Below are 15,539 nucleotides of genomic sequence, written 5' to 3'. Positions count from 1 at the left end.
CAAACTATTCTCACAGATGCTTTATCATCTGAAACTCAAAATAGCCTTGCGTCAGGTCAGCAGAGAAAGTACCCTTGGGGGCCCCAATTTAAAGAGAAGTTAACCCAATCAGGGGACCACGCAACTTGCCCAGACACCCAGCTGGACTAGATGGAAGTTAAGCGGCATGCAGAGGGGACACAAGACCAGAGGGCAGGTGGACAAGGGTGCAGGCTAGCTTGCAGGAGCAGAGGCCACGGGGGATGACAGAACAAACACCTACCCTGAGGCACACAGCCCACCCTCTAACCTTGCCAACTGTCACCATGCAGGAAGGTGGGCCTGCTGTTGATTCTTCTGATAACTCAAGATGCTAGGAATCTGGATCTTCATGTACGGTTTGTCCTATTTTGAAATGCTTTGCTTGTCCAACAAAGCTTACTGACAAGACTGCCAGTTCGTGACGTTTGTAATATCCTAGCCCAGGCAGTTCCCCTAGAAAAACAGGCTCAACCAGAGTTAATCACGATTCCCTTCAAAGAGACTACTGGCTGAATGACTGCAAACTTTGCCCTCCCCAAGCATATCCCAATGGAAAAGCTTACGGACCTTGTGACTTGGTTGCCAAACTTCACCTCATCAGGCTCCCTGCACCTGTGCCCCGTCTTCACACCAACACCTAGTACCTCACTCTGAAAACCACCTCCTACCCTTCTGTTCTTGCTCCATTGCTTCTTTTAGCCCTGCTCCTGAACTTTGTGACCACAGGCCCCTGGGGTCACCCCCCACCCCCGCCCACCACTGCTCGGCTTCATCTCCTGTCCTGTCCTGAGCCATCCCAAATATAACCTCTCCCAGCATCTTCTGCTTCTTGCCCCTACATGCTGCTCACCAGCCCATCTCTGCACCTGCACAGCCTAGATCAGTCCTGGGGAACTGCATCTCCACCAGGCATGGATGATCTCTGGCCTCCACACACTGCTCATTTAAAAATGCCACTCGCCTCAAATTCCTTAGGGATTCCACACCACCCATTAGCCATTTTGGTGGAAACAGAAGCGTGCAGACCTAAATCCCCCACTCCTCCAAACTCTTCCTATACAAGTAGACCATCTAATCTTATTTCCTGGTCCTATTAAGGGAGCACAAAGCAGATTCCCTAGCAAGGGAACCCACAAGGCCATGGTTTCCACAAACCCAAGTATGCAGCCTCAGCAGAGCCACAAACGGAACTACACCCACCCCGCCCTCTGCACCCTGGGCCAGCAGGTTCAGGCCCCTCACTTACCTGGTCACATCCCTGCCCTCCCAGGCTATAGCTCCTTCTTCAAGTCAAGGCCTCTCACCATGCTCTCTGCAAAATATCCAACCACTCCTTTCTGCAACCCTCACATGCCTTCTGCTATCATGATTCTTGCTTTTTCCTGGTTCCCCTTTCAACCCAACAAGTTAAGCAGTCCTCTACTGCTTCCTGAGTTTTCTCTGAAGCTTTCCATCCACTGACACAGTTCTTAATAGCATTTATAAGCCTGACTCCTACATGGACCCACTTAAGGTAGAAACCAATCACACACCAACCTCAGGGAAGAATGACATCCAAAACCCATGAACCATTAATGCCTCTTCTGTCCCCTCCCAAACACCCAAGCTCTCCTACTCATGTTTCTTATTCTCTCAAATGGCACCCCAACCCCCCAGCAACCTTCAAACAACCCCCTCCTCAAATCCCCCAACCCCACACAACTGGCCAATAACCCACATTTCAGGTTCTCAACCTTGATGCCTAAAAAAGCCAGTGTGAGAATAAGCATCTGGCAAAGAAAAAGTAGCACTAGATAACCCTCAATGCTTCATAAAACCCATGCACAATCAGATTTACCAAGCAATTACACATTACAAACAAATATTCACCACTCTAGAGCCTTTTTCAAATTCCCCACCCACAATAAACCACTCATTTATCACATAAGCACAAGCCCGCAACAGACAAATAACAATTTTGACAGACCCTGTTTACTTCAGGATAAATGATGAGAATGTAATCTAGTAACTTAATTTCTATCAAGGCCAGCAAATTTTTTTTCCGTAACAAAGACTAAGTGGGGTTCTAGTAAAACCAAAAAGGAATTCAGGTTTCAAGAGTCTCTTTCAGAGACTGACCAACTATAATACCAAGTATTAACATGAGCACACCAGACTGGCCCTACATGCTCCCACGCTGCCAATACTCTACACCCTGACATCTTTGTGCCATTAAAGGGAAGGACAAACACCACCCCAACATAGCAAGTTTTCACTGAATGCTTAATGGAACATGTGAACTTGGGCAGCACTCTAAATCTGTTAAACAGCAAACCAATTTTACAGCACTCCCAGTAAACTTCAAATATATTCCAAACAACCAGATATGTAAAAAGTCTTAGTTTATTAACTCTCTCATGAAAAATCTGCACAATCACCACAGACACAGTCACTGCAGAGTCTTTATTCCTTCTGTGAATTAAAGAAAAAGAAAAATTTAGTTAGCAACTGCCTTTAAAAATTAAAGTTCAAAGTCTTCAACAAACCCCAAAATTAATGACACTCATGCAGAACGAACATTAGTAACCTAGACCATATTAAGTTTGTGTGATCTTAAAACAATGTAAGCATCAAGATATAAAACTCACAAACATTCAAGTTAGGGATGAGACAAAAAACAAGTTTTGACAACAAAACCTTGTCACTGCTAGTTTTTAAGGGGCACAACTCTTGAGAGCATTTGTAAATATACTTCTAAATCATTTCACATGCTCTATTTTTAATGACTGTCAACCAAGGAGTCTAGCAATCTAAACGAAAAGCTTGAATTATACCTGTTGTCCAATCTCCAGCTCACTGAATCAGTGGCAGGGAAGGGGGAAAGGAGGGAAGAGGGAAAAGAAATATTTCATTAATAGTCCCTTTTCAAACTCCTAAATAATCTGCATGCAATCAGATACCTTAATGACTATTTTGTTCTTTGTAATTGTATAAAGAGCACTTCCCTAGACACACTCACTGATTTTATTCCACCCAATTTTGAGAACGGCCTGCCTGATTACTATGGTTCGTAGGCTGCCACTGCCTACTTACACATGAAGGCGCCTCTGCTTTGCTCAGCAACACCGTGCTGGGCACGCTAGCACCATCAACAGACCTGAGAATCATCGCAGACTGAAGTCTAATTTAACCACAACGGGAGAGCTCTAAATGATCAAGCAAGTCTTTTAAAACCTGTCTCAATTCAGTACATTAAAAGCCACCATTCACAATCAACACAAGTAGTGTGAATTAGTATTTAAAAAGGCAGAACTCAGCTGATGTAAAAAGAATTCAATTGCTCTTCAAACATGAGACTATTCCGTAATTTAAAACAACTCTATTATACCCGAAAGGTGCAACTCCAGCATCTGGATTCCAACATCTAAGTTCAAAGGACATTACTATGCCTTTTTTTATTTGAGCCAAAGAATACACGTGCTCATTTATGCATTCCTTTTCCAGCCGCTTTTCAGAGCAGTGCTAGTGAAATGCACTAGTGCAACCTGAAGCAGGAATAGTGATAGCTCAGGTCCCCACAGGGCTAAACTCTGCACGTCACCACTGAGCACTCACACATGTGACTCAAGGGCTGAATGAAGAAAACAACGTGTAAAAAAGTTCTTCAGATCTAGATCAGAACACAAATATTGACTGTTTTTCAACTTCTGGAACTTCTGTCAACAAGTATACTAAGCCTCACAGAGGGAGCAGCTATTCTAACTAAGCAGCAAGCAGTTCCTCTGGCAGTCCATCACACCTCCATGGCACCCGGAAGTCACTGGGATTACAGCCCGAGCAGGCACACCAGGTTTACGGCCTGGTCTGGCGGGGAGTCACGGTGAGAGGAAGCATGTCGGTGAGAGGAAGCATGTCAAGCGGTGACCACCACTGTTTCAAAACCTTACTAGTCCCAACCCACTCTCAGCCCACTTTACATGTTACTGCTTTAGGCTGCTCAGATGTGCAAAAGTATTTAAGTACCTGTGGGAAAAGCATATTTATCAAAGGCTTTGATGTGAATATTCAATTATCTTGGAAATTTTCCAATAAAAAAAGGGCATCAGGTGGAAAGCTGGAGATCAACTAATAAAAAGCAATGGGACAGTAAAGGAGACAGTAAAAGGCAGCTTTCGGTGTGTGCTCCCGGGACAGAGGCTTTGCCAGATTTTCCGGACCAGTTTATCACCAAAGCTGCCAGAGAATCAACCAATCTCCAGAGTCCCCAAGGAAAAGACTGCTCATGACTGGATGAGGGAATCCTTCCCAAGCCCTGTGTTAAGTAAAGCCATTTCCTGGGTAGGTGGTACTCTGGAACACAGCATTTCCCAAGTGCCAGTTAAAAGCGGCTACCTTCCTCCACTGGGGCACTTCACAACTTAACATGCATTTTTGAGTTTCCAAAATAAACGTCATTTAAAGTTTTTCTCCTTTGCCCATAATATACTACTTTAAACCGTAGCAGTGGTGTTATAATAGACTATACTACAAAACTCTCTTCCGAAAGCCAACATGCAAAGCATCAAAGCAAACTTAGTGAAGGTGATGCATCCCCACACCGTGCTCACAATCTCAGTACCTGCTAGACACTTCATTTCTGATGAACAAGAATTCCAAGAAAGTAGAGGAAAAAGGCAAAAAAAAAAAAAAAGTTCACAGAACACTTGATTATTTGTTAATTTAACAACCCAACACCTTAATTCCATTCAACTACTTACAATTAGCTAGCAAAGCTGGTAAAAAGCTCATCATTAAAATCACTTAAGTCCTGACTAACTGGAGAGGAAAGCAATGGAGAACTGTGCTACCTCTCCAGCATGCCAGGAAAACATGGGCCACATTGATTCAGCTGCTTCTTCAATCAGTTGTCAATTTTAAGAAAATAAGTCTTGGGAAACTAGATCCGCTCCCCCTTTAACAATCTTTGTAATTAGCAGTAAAATGAAAACTTTCCTGATAGGACTTGCAAGGCACCCACCAGGATCACTCTACCGATCACTGAACCGATGTGGCCCCATGTTGTGCTAATCTGTGAGCTAACAAGGGGTGGGCAAAGCTACTCTACTGAGGTGTTAAGATACTACATTACGTGGCTTCTCAAAACAGGTTACCTTCTGTAATCCAGAAGAAGTCGGAAAAGAAGAAACATTAAGAAAGGTTATTAAGAAAACAAAACCCCACCTTTCTACAAACTAAAAACCTGGAATTGACATTTCTGTATTTCCCTTGATAAACTATACCTTTTTGCCAGCACCAACATTGGCCTTTGCAGTCCCCCTGACTTTCTTCATTCTGTTCTTGCGTTCCTTTCGCTGTTTTCTCGAGGTCTTTTTCTTCTCGTACAGGCCATGCTGAAAAAGAAAGGAATATATATACGTATACACATAGGTGACTTGCAAACATCAACATCGTTACATACTAATCCGGTAGGGAAAGTGACCAGGCTGGAGCTCAAGAAATACAGCTTCAGAAGTCAACACTCTTCAAGTACATTTAACAATACTTGTTTGTGCTAGAACAGAAACGGTCATTAAATTGAGATAGCACGAACAGAAAACAGCACAGGAAAAGCGTGCACTCAACGCTCCGTGCATGCTGTTATGGTTCGGAGCCTACAGTTCGCTAGGTCTCCACATTTTCAGGGTCTCTTCCATTTCAACTCCCTGTTTCCTACTCATAGCCGACAGAGGAATCTTTCCCAAAAACTCTACACCCCCCACGGAGACAGCATCCAGCTACTCATCTTCACTCTGCCCACTTCTGCATTTGCTCTTCCTACTGCCTACAGGAATGCTCCCCTATCTTTACAAGGAACTCGGCTTCACTTCACCTCAGCCAGGTCTCCCAGACCACCCAATTAAAAGAGTGCAGGGCTTCCCTGGTGGCGCAGTGTTTGAGAGTCCGCCTGCCGATGCAGGGGACACAGGCTCATGCCCCAGTCCGGGAAGCTCCCACATGCCGCGGAGCGGCTGGGCCCATGAGCCATGGCCGCTGAGCCTGCATGTCCGGAGCCTGTGCTCCACAACAGGAGAGGCCACAACAGTGAGAGGCCCGTGTACCGCAAAAAAAAAAAAAAAAAAAAAAAAGAGTGCAGCATCTATCTACCACATACCTATTCAATGGAAAGATTTTACCTAATAGCAAGGAGGAAAAAAAGTTAAAAGGGGACAGACACAAGAACTATTTCAAAGTAACAATTCATTTGCTCATTCACAATTTAGTATATAAGCTAGGCAGTTTGCCCAGTCTACTGCTGTACAGTTGAGCCCTGAACAACTGCACAAATATGGGTGCCAACCCTCAACACAGTTGAATATCTGATTATACCTTATAGCTGGCCCTCCACATCCACACTTCCCTTCGCATCTGTGCAGTCAACCAACCTCGGATCGCTGTAATACAGATTTTACTACTGAAAAAAATCTGCGCGTAAGTGGACCTTCATAATTCTAACCCATGTTGTTCAACAGTTAACTGTAGGTCATTGTGTAGTGCTTGGTACTCAGGAAGTGATCCAAAAGCTTTCATGGTTCCTGGCAACCTATGAAGTTAAGCCCAAACTCACATGTTTGGGAATAAAGATTTCACTTAATTTGGTGCCAACCTACCTGTCTAAACTCATCCCCCTACCTACTTCCAGTTCCTACCTCTAGGAGCACTGCTTTACCTGCTCTTCTAGACCCAGCTCAAATGTCACCTCCTCAAATCCTGCAGACCCCATTCTGAACTCCTGTTCAGAACTATCTGTGCATTTTATCAAAGAACCTTTTCTCTCAACCCCTTAAGAGTTCTTTAGTATGTTGTCCCCCTGCAGACTGCTTGCTTTTGCTCATTCCACTGCATGCACAACACAATGTTACTGAAAAAATGTCTTTAGCAGCTGTTGAACAGATAGGACACCTACTCTTGCAAGCCTGTGTTTGGGCTCATTCTTCTTTGCGTAATCCAAGGAATCGTAAATCATGCCAAAGCCAGTTGTCTTGCCACCACCAAAATGGGTTCGGAATCCGAACACAAAGATGACATCTGGAGTGGTCTTGTACATTTTGGCTAGTTTTTCCCGAATTTCTGTCTTAGGTACTGTTGCCTTCCCAGGATGAAGGACATCGATGACCTAAAAAGATTACCAAGTTTAGTGTTTATTATAATGAAATACATCTTCGAAACTGAATAACAACCAACCTTTGACATACCCTTCCTTACCATTTGTTTCCGCTGAAGTAGTCGGTTGGTCATGAACTTCCTTGTGCGGATAGTTACCGTGTCATTCTGAAAACATAACAACGCTCATTAAGAAAACCATTCAACCTTTTCTTGACCCACTGTGATTTTCCAAGAGCTAGAATTGCAATGTCCAAATCAGTAGACCCTGTGGCTATCCATCTGTGGATAATTAATTAAAAATAAACATTTAAAACGCAATTCCTCAGCTGCAGGAACCACATTTCAAATATTCAGGAGTCACATGGGTTAGTGGCAAAAAAGCTTCAATAAAAGAAAAAAAAATGCACAAATTCCCATCTCCTAACCCACTTAGCACAGTGCCTAACTCACAGGTCACCCCATCACAAAAACAGCATCAAGAAAACACTCAACAGCCACATTCTGAATCTGTCAAGATTTTAAGTCTGGAAACGCCTTACTTCACTTCATTACAGAAATCACTCTGCAGCAAGGTTTCTCAAACCTCTGGTATTTTGGTCCAGACGGGGGGACTGTCCAGTGCATTTTAGACTGTGGAGCAGCATCTTTGACCTCTAACCACTTGATGCCAGTAGCACCTGCGCTTCCCAGTTGTGACCAAGAATGTATTCAGATTTTGTCAACTGTCCCCTCAGAGGCAAAAAATCACCCCCAATTAAAGCCTACTTCTCTGGAGTAAAGCTGTGACTCTATAAATGTTATTGTCACGCCACCCTGTTTATTGCATCCTGCACAGATGTGACAAGCATTGCACCACCTCCTTGTAAACTACCCTTCTTGAATGACCAACGCTACACCCCACAAAAAAAACTGTACCCCCTTCTGAATGGCCCCGTTGCTCTTTTACACTATGAGTGACTACCAAGGAATGTGGGCATTCAGCGTGCCTACACTAAAATAATTCACCAAAAAGAAGAGCTCTCATAGTAGACTAATTTTCGACTGCAGTCTGAAAAACCATACCACACTAAGTTCACTTCAACAATATTCGATTCTTGAAAGTAAGGGCCAAGGGAAAAACAGCTCGCACATAGAGTGGGGTTAAAAACAGGTGAACCTTCCAATGAGCTAATCATGACATGGCAAGCCTTAAAGTGGCTCCTCTTCCCGGGGCCTGTTTCCCCCCTGTGAAACAAGAGAATCCATTCGGCTGACAATATTCTAGCTTACACGTGGGAACGGTTTCAGTCGTCGCAACACGCCCGGGCGCTCCCGACACCCTCTTCTCCTCCTGGGCTGCCTTCACCGGCGAACCGCCTACCTCAAATTAAGCGTTCAAGTGCGATGTGTCTCTCCTCACCCTACCCCATCCCACCCCACCCACTAGACTCCACGAAGCCGACAAACGCAGCAGCCGCTCCCTCAGTCCCCATTCCGAGGACTCCGAAGCCCGGCATGTCTGGGTCGACAGCGCAGCCCGGACTCCCCGCCGGCGGCTCCCCGGCCCTCGGCAACCGGCCTCCGTCAGACACGGCCAGGGAAGAGCAATCGGGCTTCGGGCGGCCGTAGTGCTAACGGCGGGACCAGGGGACGGAGGATGGCCCAGATATGCGTTGGATGATCCCTGGATCCGCAAAGACTCACCATGATGGCGGCTGATCTTCAAGCAGCCAGGAAGGAAAAGAGAACTATCTTCCGCCGGCCAATCATATCAACGCTCACGGAAGGACCCCGGGAGACGCCGGCGTGGGGGCGTGGCCAGACCACGAGGCCGACCGCGCTAATGCCTGATTGAAAGTGTATAAGACCTGCTTTCTTCGCTCTTTCGCCACACCCCCGGAACGTGAACGGCCAATCCGGAGGGGGAACAGTTTGGGCCGACCAGGTTTACGCAAGCACGTGTTCCACTTCAATTCGTTATCTTGAACTGTCTGTACTTAAAATTCCGGTAAACCGGATTAAAGTTAATTCCCCTCCAACCGCGTTAGAGGTTGGTAAAGCTCGAAGGCATCCTTGGAGATCCTCTCGACCAGCCTCCTCATTTTACTGCTAGGGAAACTGCAGAAACCCGGACTCAAACTTTTATTTCAAGTACGCAAAACTGACCGTTTTAATTTATTGCTATTATTTTTTCTGAGCTTAGAGAATCTGATTTTCTAATTAAAAATAAAAAATTCTTTAATTTGTCTTTTTCTGAAAAATCTTAATCCCCACAAAAGTGAGCTTTTAATAAGTATCTGCTTGATAGAGAAATTCGTTAGTTTACAGTGAGACATACGTGTAACAATAAAGAACATAAGCATGCAGGTTCAGAGACCGACAAATCAGGTTGCAGGCTTTTGAGAGCGCTGCTATGTGTCTGTTACTTTCTGAGTACTTTTACCCTTATTTTGCCGTTTAACCTTCCCACCAACTCTAAGAATTAGGGTACATATTACTTATCCCTTTTATAGATGGGGAAACTATGACAGCACGAGGTTAAGGAACTTTCCCAAGGTCGCTCAACTTTTAAGCAGTAGTGCCTAAACACCCATGGATACTGTGGTTCCAGAATCTCTGTTTTTAACTTCTAGATAATGAAAATCACTCACCAAATCTTCAAAGATATATTAACTGCTGAAATAGGAAAATCTGGTTTGCTTTGCTTTCTGGCTGTGACATGTTTTACTAGTGGGGATCCATAAAGTTTGAAGACAGCATCCCTTAAAATTCAAAAGTGTTGAACCACTTTATTGGTTTCTGTTTAGAGTTTCTCACAAATAGTAAAGAAGTAAGTTTCAGGTTCTGTAGCCCTGAGTCCTATGGTGGAATGGTTTTCTCTCTAGTATCATGCGCTAAGATGTCACACTAGGATCACCTCCCACAGGGTGTGAGGTGTGAGATAAGAAATTTATTTCCTCAGTACATGAATAATCGCTTCCTATTCTCCCTTCATCTTGTTTCCCTAGCTCAGCATGGCTCACTTTTCACACTAAACCCACAGATTTTCATCTTCTGTTTTTGTAATCAATAATATAAGTTTAATTCTTCTTCTTTTCCAAAATAACTTTGTGAACTGGAGGTGTATGCATGGCCGTGTTTTCTGCCCTGTTTACTTCCTTTCTAGATAATCTAGATGAAGTCCTCTGTTCCTTAGGCAGGTTCATTTTAGCCTCCACCTTTCCTTAAATAATTAGAGACTCTTAATTAAGATGGTATTGATGTTGATAAGACGATTTTCCATTGTATGCAATTTTTGGCTCTCTGGTTTTCTAAAAGTTTTGAGGCAGGGGGGTTGTAGTTTCTTTGCAGGTGTCAGGTGACAAGAAGAAATGGACCGGAAACCGGACCTTGAAAATACCATGAAGGTTTCGGTACAGTTTCAAGGAGGTGCCGCCAGATGGCAGTGTAGAGAGAAGGCGAAAAGCGGCGTGTTCGGAGCCTCTCTTAACAGACAGAAGCGCCGGCGAGTAGCGGAAGTGGAGGCGGGCACGTGGGGCGAGCTACGGTGGCCGAAAAAATGCCGGGGATGTGTTAGCAACCAGTTAAGAATTAGTCCCGGGCGGGTGCTGTGAGCATCGTATTTCTAATCTAGCTCAGCGAGTCTCGAGGAGGGAGCCCCGGCAGCCGTCACCATGGTGAAGGAGCAGTTCCGGGAGACGGATGTGGCCAAGAAAATGTAAGATGGAGCAAAACTCCCCGAAGAGCAGAGAAATTAGGGGCAGAGGGGTCCGAGGTCAGGGAAGGGTCAGAGGTGAGGTCGGTTGGAAGGGAAGGGCCAGGAATCAGTGGGAGGTGTGGGCACAGTTCAGGAGTATCAGGTTAGATTAATGGATATTGATCGGGCAGAGGGCTTTCACGACCTGGGGAACCCAGGCCAGGGGTGGTTCCTTGGGCGGAGAAGGGGGGATGTGGTGGGAACCTGGGGGATGTGGTGGGAACTTTGGCGATCCGTGCACCATGGGCCGAAGCTCGAGTTCTCCTGAGGTGAGACGATGACCCCTTTCAGCAAATCTTTGGTCATTGCAATGAATGGGAGCGACCTGGGGCGGGGACTCATTTTGCTGCAGAGCACATGACACGGAGGTAGTATTTGCTGACCAAAAGAATGGAGTTGCCAGCTAGAAAGCTCTATCACAGGCAGATGGATAGCAGCCTCAGAAATGAGGCTGTTATTCTGAACCTTCTTCAGAGCTAATTTAGTAGGCCACAACCTCTCCTTAGACCTTCCAGTAGAGAAACAAATCAATCATTCTTGTAGTAGATGCTTAGTGAGGAAGGTACTGTGTTCTGGCCCCGATGATAGACATGAAGATATGACATGAGTAAGACCTTACTGCCTAGTCTAGCTGGAGAAGGTAGACAAGTCAACGTTGGATAGGACAAGTGCGAGGACAAGGGTAGGCATAGGGGGTTCTGACAGCACAGGTGGGCAAGGGGTTCAGGCAGAACAGCCTTCTTCCAGGAGCCTACAGGAGGGAGAAAGTATAGTGATGAGAAGGAAGTAGATTTGAAGCTTTGTTTCAGAGCCATCTTGCAGGCAGTGAGGAATCTTTTTTTCTTTAATTGAAGTGTAGTTGATTTACAATGTTGTGTTAGTTTCAGGTGTACAGTACAGTGATTCAATTATATATATATATTCTCTTTTAGATTCTTTTCCCTTATTGGCTATTACAAAATGTTGAGTATAGTTCCCTGTGCTATACAGTAGGTTCTTGTTGGTTATCTATTTTATATATAGAATGTGTATACTTTAATTTCAAACTCCTAATTTATCTCTTCCTCCCCCCTTTCCCTTTGGGAACCATAAGTTTGTTTTCCATGTCTGTGGGTCTACTTCTGTTTTGTTTTTTAAATTTATTTATTTATTTATTTATTTTTGGCTGCATTGGGTCTTTGTTGCTGCACGAGGGCTTTCTCTAGTTGCGTCCACTAGGGGCTACTCTGTTGCGGTGCACGGGCTTCTCATGTTGCAGAGCACGGGCTCAAGGTGCACAAGCTTCAGTAGTTGCTGCACGCGGGCTCAGTAGTTGTGGCTCGTGAGCTCTAGAGCGCAGGCTCAGTTGTTGTGGCTCACAGGCTCTAGGCGCGCGGGCTTCAGTAGTTGGGGCTCGCGGGCTCTGGAGCACAGGCTCAGTAGTTGTGGCTCACGGGCTTAGTTGCTCCGCGGCATGTGGGATCTTCCCGGACCAGGGCTCAAACCTGTGTCCCCTGCATTGGCAGGCGGATTCTTAACCAATGCCCCACCAGGAAAGTCCTATTTCTATTTGGTAAATAAGTTTATTTGTATCTTTTTTTTCCCCCACATATAAGCAGTATCATGTGATATTTGTCTTTCTCTGTCTGGCTTACTTCACTTAGGATAATCTCTAGATCCATCTGTGTTGCTGCAAATGGCATTATTTCTTTCATTTTTATGGCTAGTATTTCACTGTGTGGGTGTGTTTGTAAATATATATATATATGCATATATCTGTATATATCTACAGCACATCTTTATCCTTCATCTGTTGATGGACATTTAGGTTGCATCTATGTCTTGGCTATTGTAAATAGTGCTGCAACGAACATTGGGGTGCATGTAGCTTTTCAAATTATAGTTTTCTCGGGATATATGCCCAGGAGTGGGATGGCAGGATCATATGTAGCTCTATTTTTACTTTTTAAAGGAACCTCCATACTGTTCTCTACAGTGGCTGTACCAATTTACATTCCCACCAACAGTGTAGGAGGGTTCCTTTTTCTCCACACCCTCTCCGGCATTTATTATTTGTAGACTTTTTGATGATGGCCATTCTCTCAGTTTGAGGGGTGTGAAATTGACAGGATTGGTAGGGATGGGTAAGGGAGAAATGAGATTGACACACAGAATTTCTTGGTTGGGCAATCTTACAGCTGGCTCCCTCTTATTCAGAATTCAGCGGAAATGTCAATTTTCCAGACTTTCTGGCCACACGACATGGTCTCCTCAGACTCTCCTCTACCGCTTCACGTCATTTTCCTCCCCTGCATCTATTCACTTTTGTGTATCTATTTGTTTATTCTCTGTCTTGCCCTCCCTGAAATTGAGCCCCATGTTGTCAGGGAATTCCCTGTCTTATCTAATCTGTATCCTCAGCCCCTGAGGATGGTGCCCGGCACATCATACGTAAACCCCCAGTTTTTTTTGGAAAATGAACAAGGAACAGATTTGGGAGAGAAAGTTCCGGGCTTTGTTTTAGATGTGCTGAGTTTGAGGTGCCTGTTAACTGTCCAGAAGAAGTATCTGTATGGTCTCCAGCTGAGTGGAGATAGCTGGCCTGCAGAGAGAGATTAGACAGACACCACTCAGAAAGAATGTGTAGAATGAAAAAAATTTGAGGGTTGTAACCCTAGGTAGGGAGAGATGCCAATATTCAAGAGAAGGCAGTAGAAGAGACCACAAAAGAAACTTAAGAGGGAACGAGTCAGCAGGATGAAGTGACATTTAATAATGAGAGAGCAGAGCCTATAGGGAGTTGGAAGGGCAAGGTTGCTTATGGTGGGTCATATGCATAAATGCTATTTTTGGTAAGTGGTTTTGATGTAACTGTTCCCCTATCTCTTTCCATCCCAGAAGCCACATCTGTTTTGGAATGAAGTCAGCTGAGGAGATGCGCCAGCAGGCTCACATCCAGGTTGTGAGTAAGAACCTGTATAGCCAGGACAACAACCATGCCCCACTGCTATATGGGGTGCTTGACCACAGGATGGTAAGACCCCTGCCCTTCCTGGTTCCATGTGTTTTCACTTGCTGATGAAACTGGTGACTTACCAAAGAGGAAGAAGCAAGGGCTTCCTTCCACCTCCCCCATTCCCCTGCGCCTCTCAGGGACGCCAGCCTCCTTTGGTCAGGCGGATGTGAATACCCTGCAGTTTCCCAGGGGATTCTGACTCTGAGTCCCCTGGTCACCTGTGAGGACTGGTCCCACTTTCCTGTCCACTGGTCTCCATTGATTATGGTGTGCTCTTATCCACAGGGTACGAGTGAGAAGGACCGTCCTTGTGAAACCTGTGGGAAGAACTTGGCTGACTGTCTGGGCCACTATGGGTACATTGACTTGGAATTGCCATGTTTTCATGTGGGGTACTTCCGAGCAGTCATAGGTATCTTACAGGTAAGCATGTATGTGTTCATCTCCAAGGTATAAACCTGGGAGTTATTGATCTAGGGACATTAGAGTGAGCTTGGGAATGATGAGTGGTGGGAGATACATGTAGAGAACATTTTTATACTAAAAACAATATTTCATCTTGCAATAAGCTAAATTGCTTAAAAATTCTTTTTCCTTGGTTTTCCTTGAGTAGGTGGTAGATAGGCATTGTAAAAAATATTAGTAATTCAAGCAGTACAGAACAGCACAAAAAAGAAAAAATAGTTAACAAAAACGCCACCAGCTGGCTCTGACTATGGCCAGCATTCTGGTGAACATGGGCTGCCTTTGCGTGTCTTCATGTAGATCTGTACATTGTAGCTAAGTGTCCTGGGCAAGAGGGGGTGGTGGCTTTTTTAAAAAAAGAAGAGACTTAGAAAAAAATCTATTACTGGCCAAAGCTCAGGAGATCGTATCAAAAAAGTTTGTTTTAAAGGAATTGAAAGAAAAGACTCTGTCATCCTCTCTTATCCTTTTACCTGTTTTGTTTCATTTTAAAAAGATGATCTGTAAAACCTGCTGCCACATCATGCTGTCCCAGGAGGAGAAGAAGCAGTTTCTGGATTATCTAAAGAGGCCCGGCCTGACTTACCTCCAGAAGCGAGGGCTGAAGAAGAAAATCTCTGATAAATGCCGGAAGAAGAACACGTGCCATCATTGTGGCGCCTTTAATGGTGAGTGGATGCACCTCTCATCTTTCGTTGTGGCGGCAGTTTCTGTAACTGCATTTCCTAGACCGCAGCCTCAGGCCAGCCTAACCGAGACCCTGATTTTTCCAACCGTGGTAAAATAAATTAACTCTTACAGGTACTGTAAAGAAATGTGGGTTACTGAAGATAATCCATGAGAAATACAAGACCAACAAGAAAGTGGTGGATCCTATCGTGTCAAATTTCCTTCAGTCCTTCGAAACCGCCATCGAGCATAACAAAGAAGTAGAGCCTCTACTGGGGAGGGCACAGGTGAGCCTGGAACGCAAGCCTGCCCCCCTCTGCATGGAATGTCCTCTCCCTCCCCCTCTGGGTACACAGCTTCCTCCAGAATGAGAGGTCCCCTGGAGCTAGATCTCCGGGAGTACTCCACATGACAGGCATCCGTCTGGCACTAAGTTCAATGTGCACCAGCCTCGTAACTAACACGTTTTTAATTGTACGGGTAACACGCGTTACATTTTCATTGTAGAAGATTGTAAAATTCCAACCGTGT

General features: G+C 44.9%; 2 protein-coding genes across 5 annotated transcripts in view; one reads left to right on the top strand and one right to left on the bottom strand.

Moving 5' to 3' along the window:
- Positions 1–2,385: 2,385 nt before the first annotated feature.
- Positions 2,386–8,850, bottom strand: RPS24 (ribosomal protein S24). 3 transcript variants are annotated; one of them, XM_060126990.1, is made up of 7 exons: positions 8,827–8,850; positions 7,243–7,308; positions 6,944–7,153; positions 5,280–5,390; positions 4,619–4,636; positions 2,835–2,856; positions 2,386–2,472 (listed from the first exon to the last, which is right to left on the bottom strand). In XM_060126990.1, exons 1-5 carry the CDS (start codon positions 8,827–8,829, stop codon positions 4,631–4,633), a joined length of 396 nt encoding a protein of 131 aa, XP_059982973.1. In that variant the 5' UTR covers positions 8,830–8,850; the 3' UTR covers positions 2,386–2,472; positions 2,835–2,856; positions 4,619–4,630. The 3 variants fall into 3 exon arrangements, with proteins under 3 accessions (XP_059982973.1, XP_059982974.1, XP_059982972.1); XM_060126991.1 differs by lacking the exon at positions 4,619–4,636; XM_060126989.1 differs by lacking the exons at positions 2,835–2,856; positions 4,619–4,636.
- Positions 8,851–10,660: 1,810 nt separating this feature from the next.
- Positions 10,661–15,539, top strand: part of POLR3A (RNA polymerase III subunit A) — a 51,961-nt gene continuing 47,082 nt past the window's right edge. For both annotated transcript variants that reach the window (XM_060125745.1, XM_060125743.1), the window contains exons 1-5: positions 10,661–10,840; positions 13,757–13,892; positions 14,160–14,297; positions 14,836–15,007; positions 15,141–15,295. In XM_060125745.1, the coding sequence (XP_059981728.1) occupies positions 10,797–10,840; positions 13,757–13,892; positions 14,160–14,297; positions 14,836–15,007; positions 15,141–15,295 (645 nt within the window). In that variant the 5' untranslated portion in view covers positions 10,661–10,796. The remainder of the gene's footprint in view (positions 10,841–13,756; positions 13,893–14,159; positions 14,298–14,835; positions 15,008–15,140; positions 15,296–15,539) is intronic.

This window comes from Lagenorhynchus albirostris, chromosome 16, assembly GCF_949774975.1.
Source record: "Lagenorhynchus albirostris chromosome 16, mLagAlb1.1, whole genome shotgun sequence".
NCBI classification, from domain to species: Eukaryota; Metazoa; Chordata; class Mammalia; order Artiodactyla; family Delphinidae; genus Lagenorhynchus; species Lagenorhynchus albirostris.
Note: the sequence above shows the minus strand (reverse complement) of the source record. Positions and strands in the feature narration are given on the sequence as shown.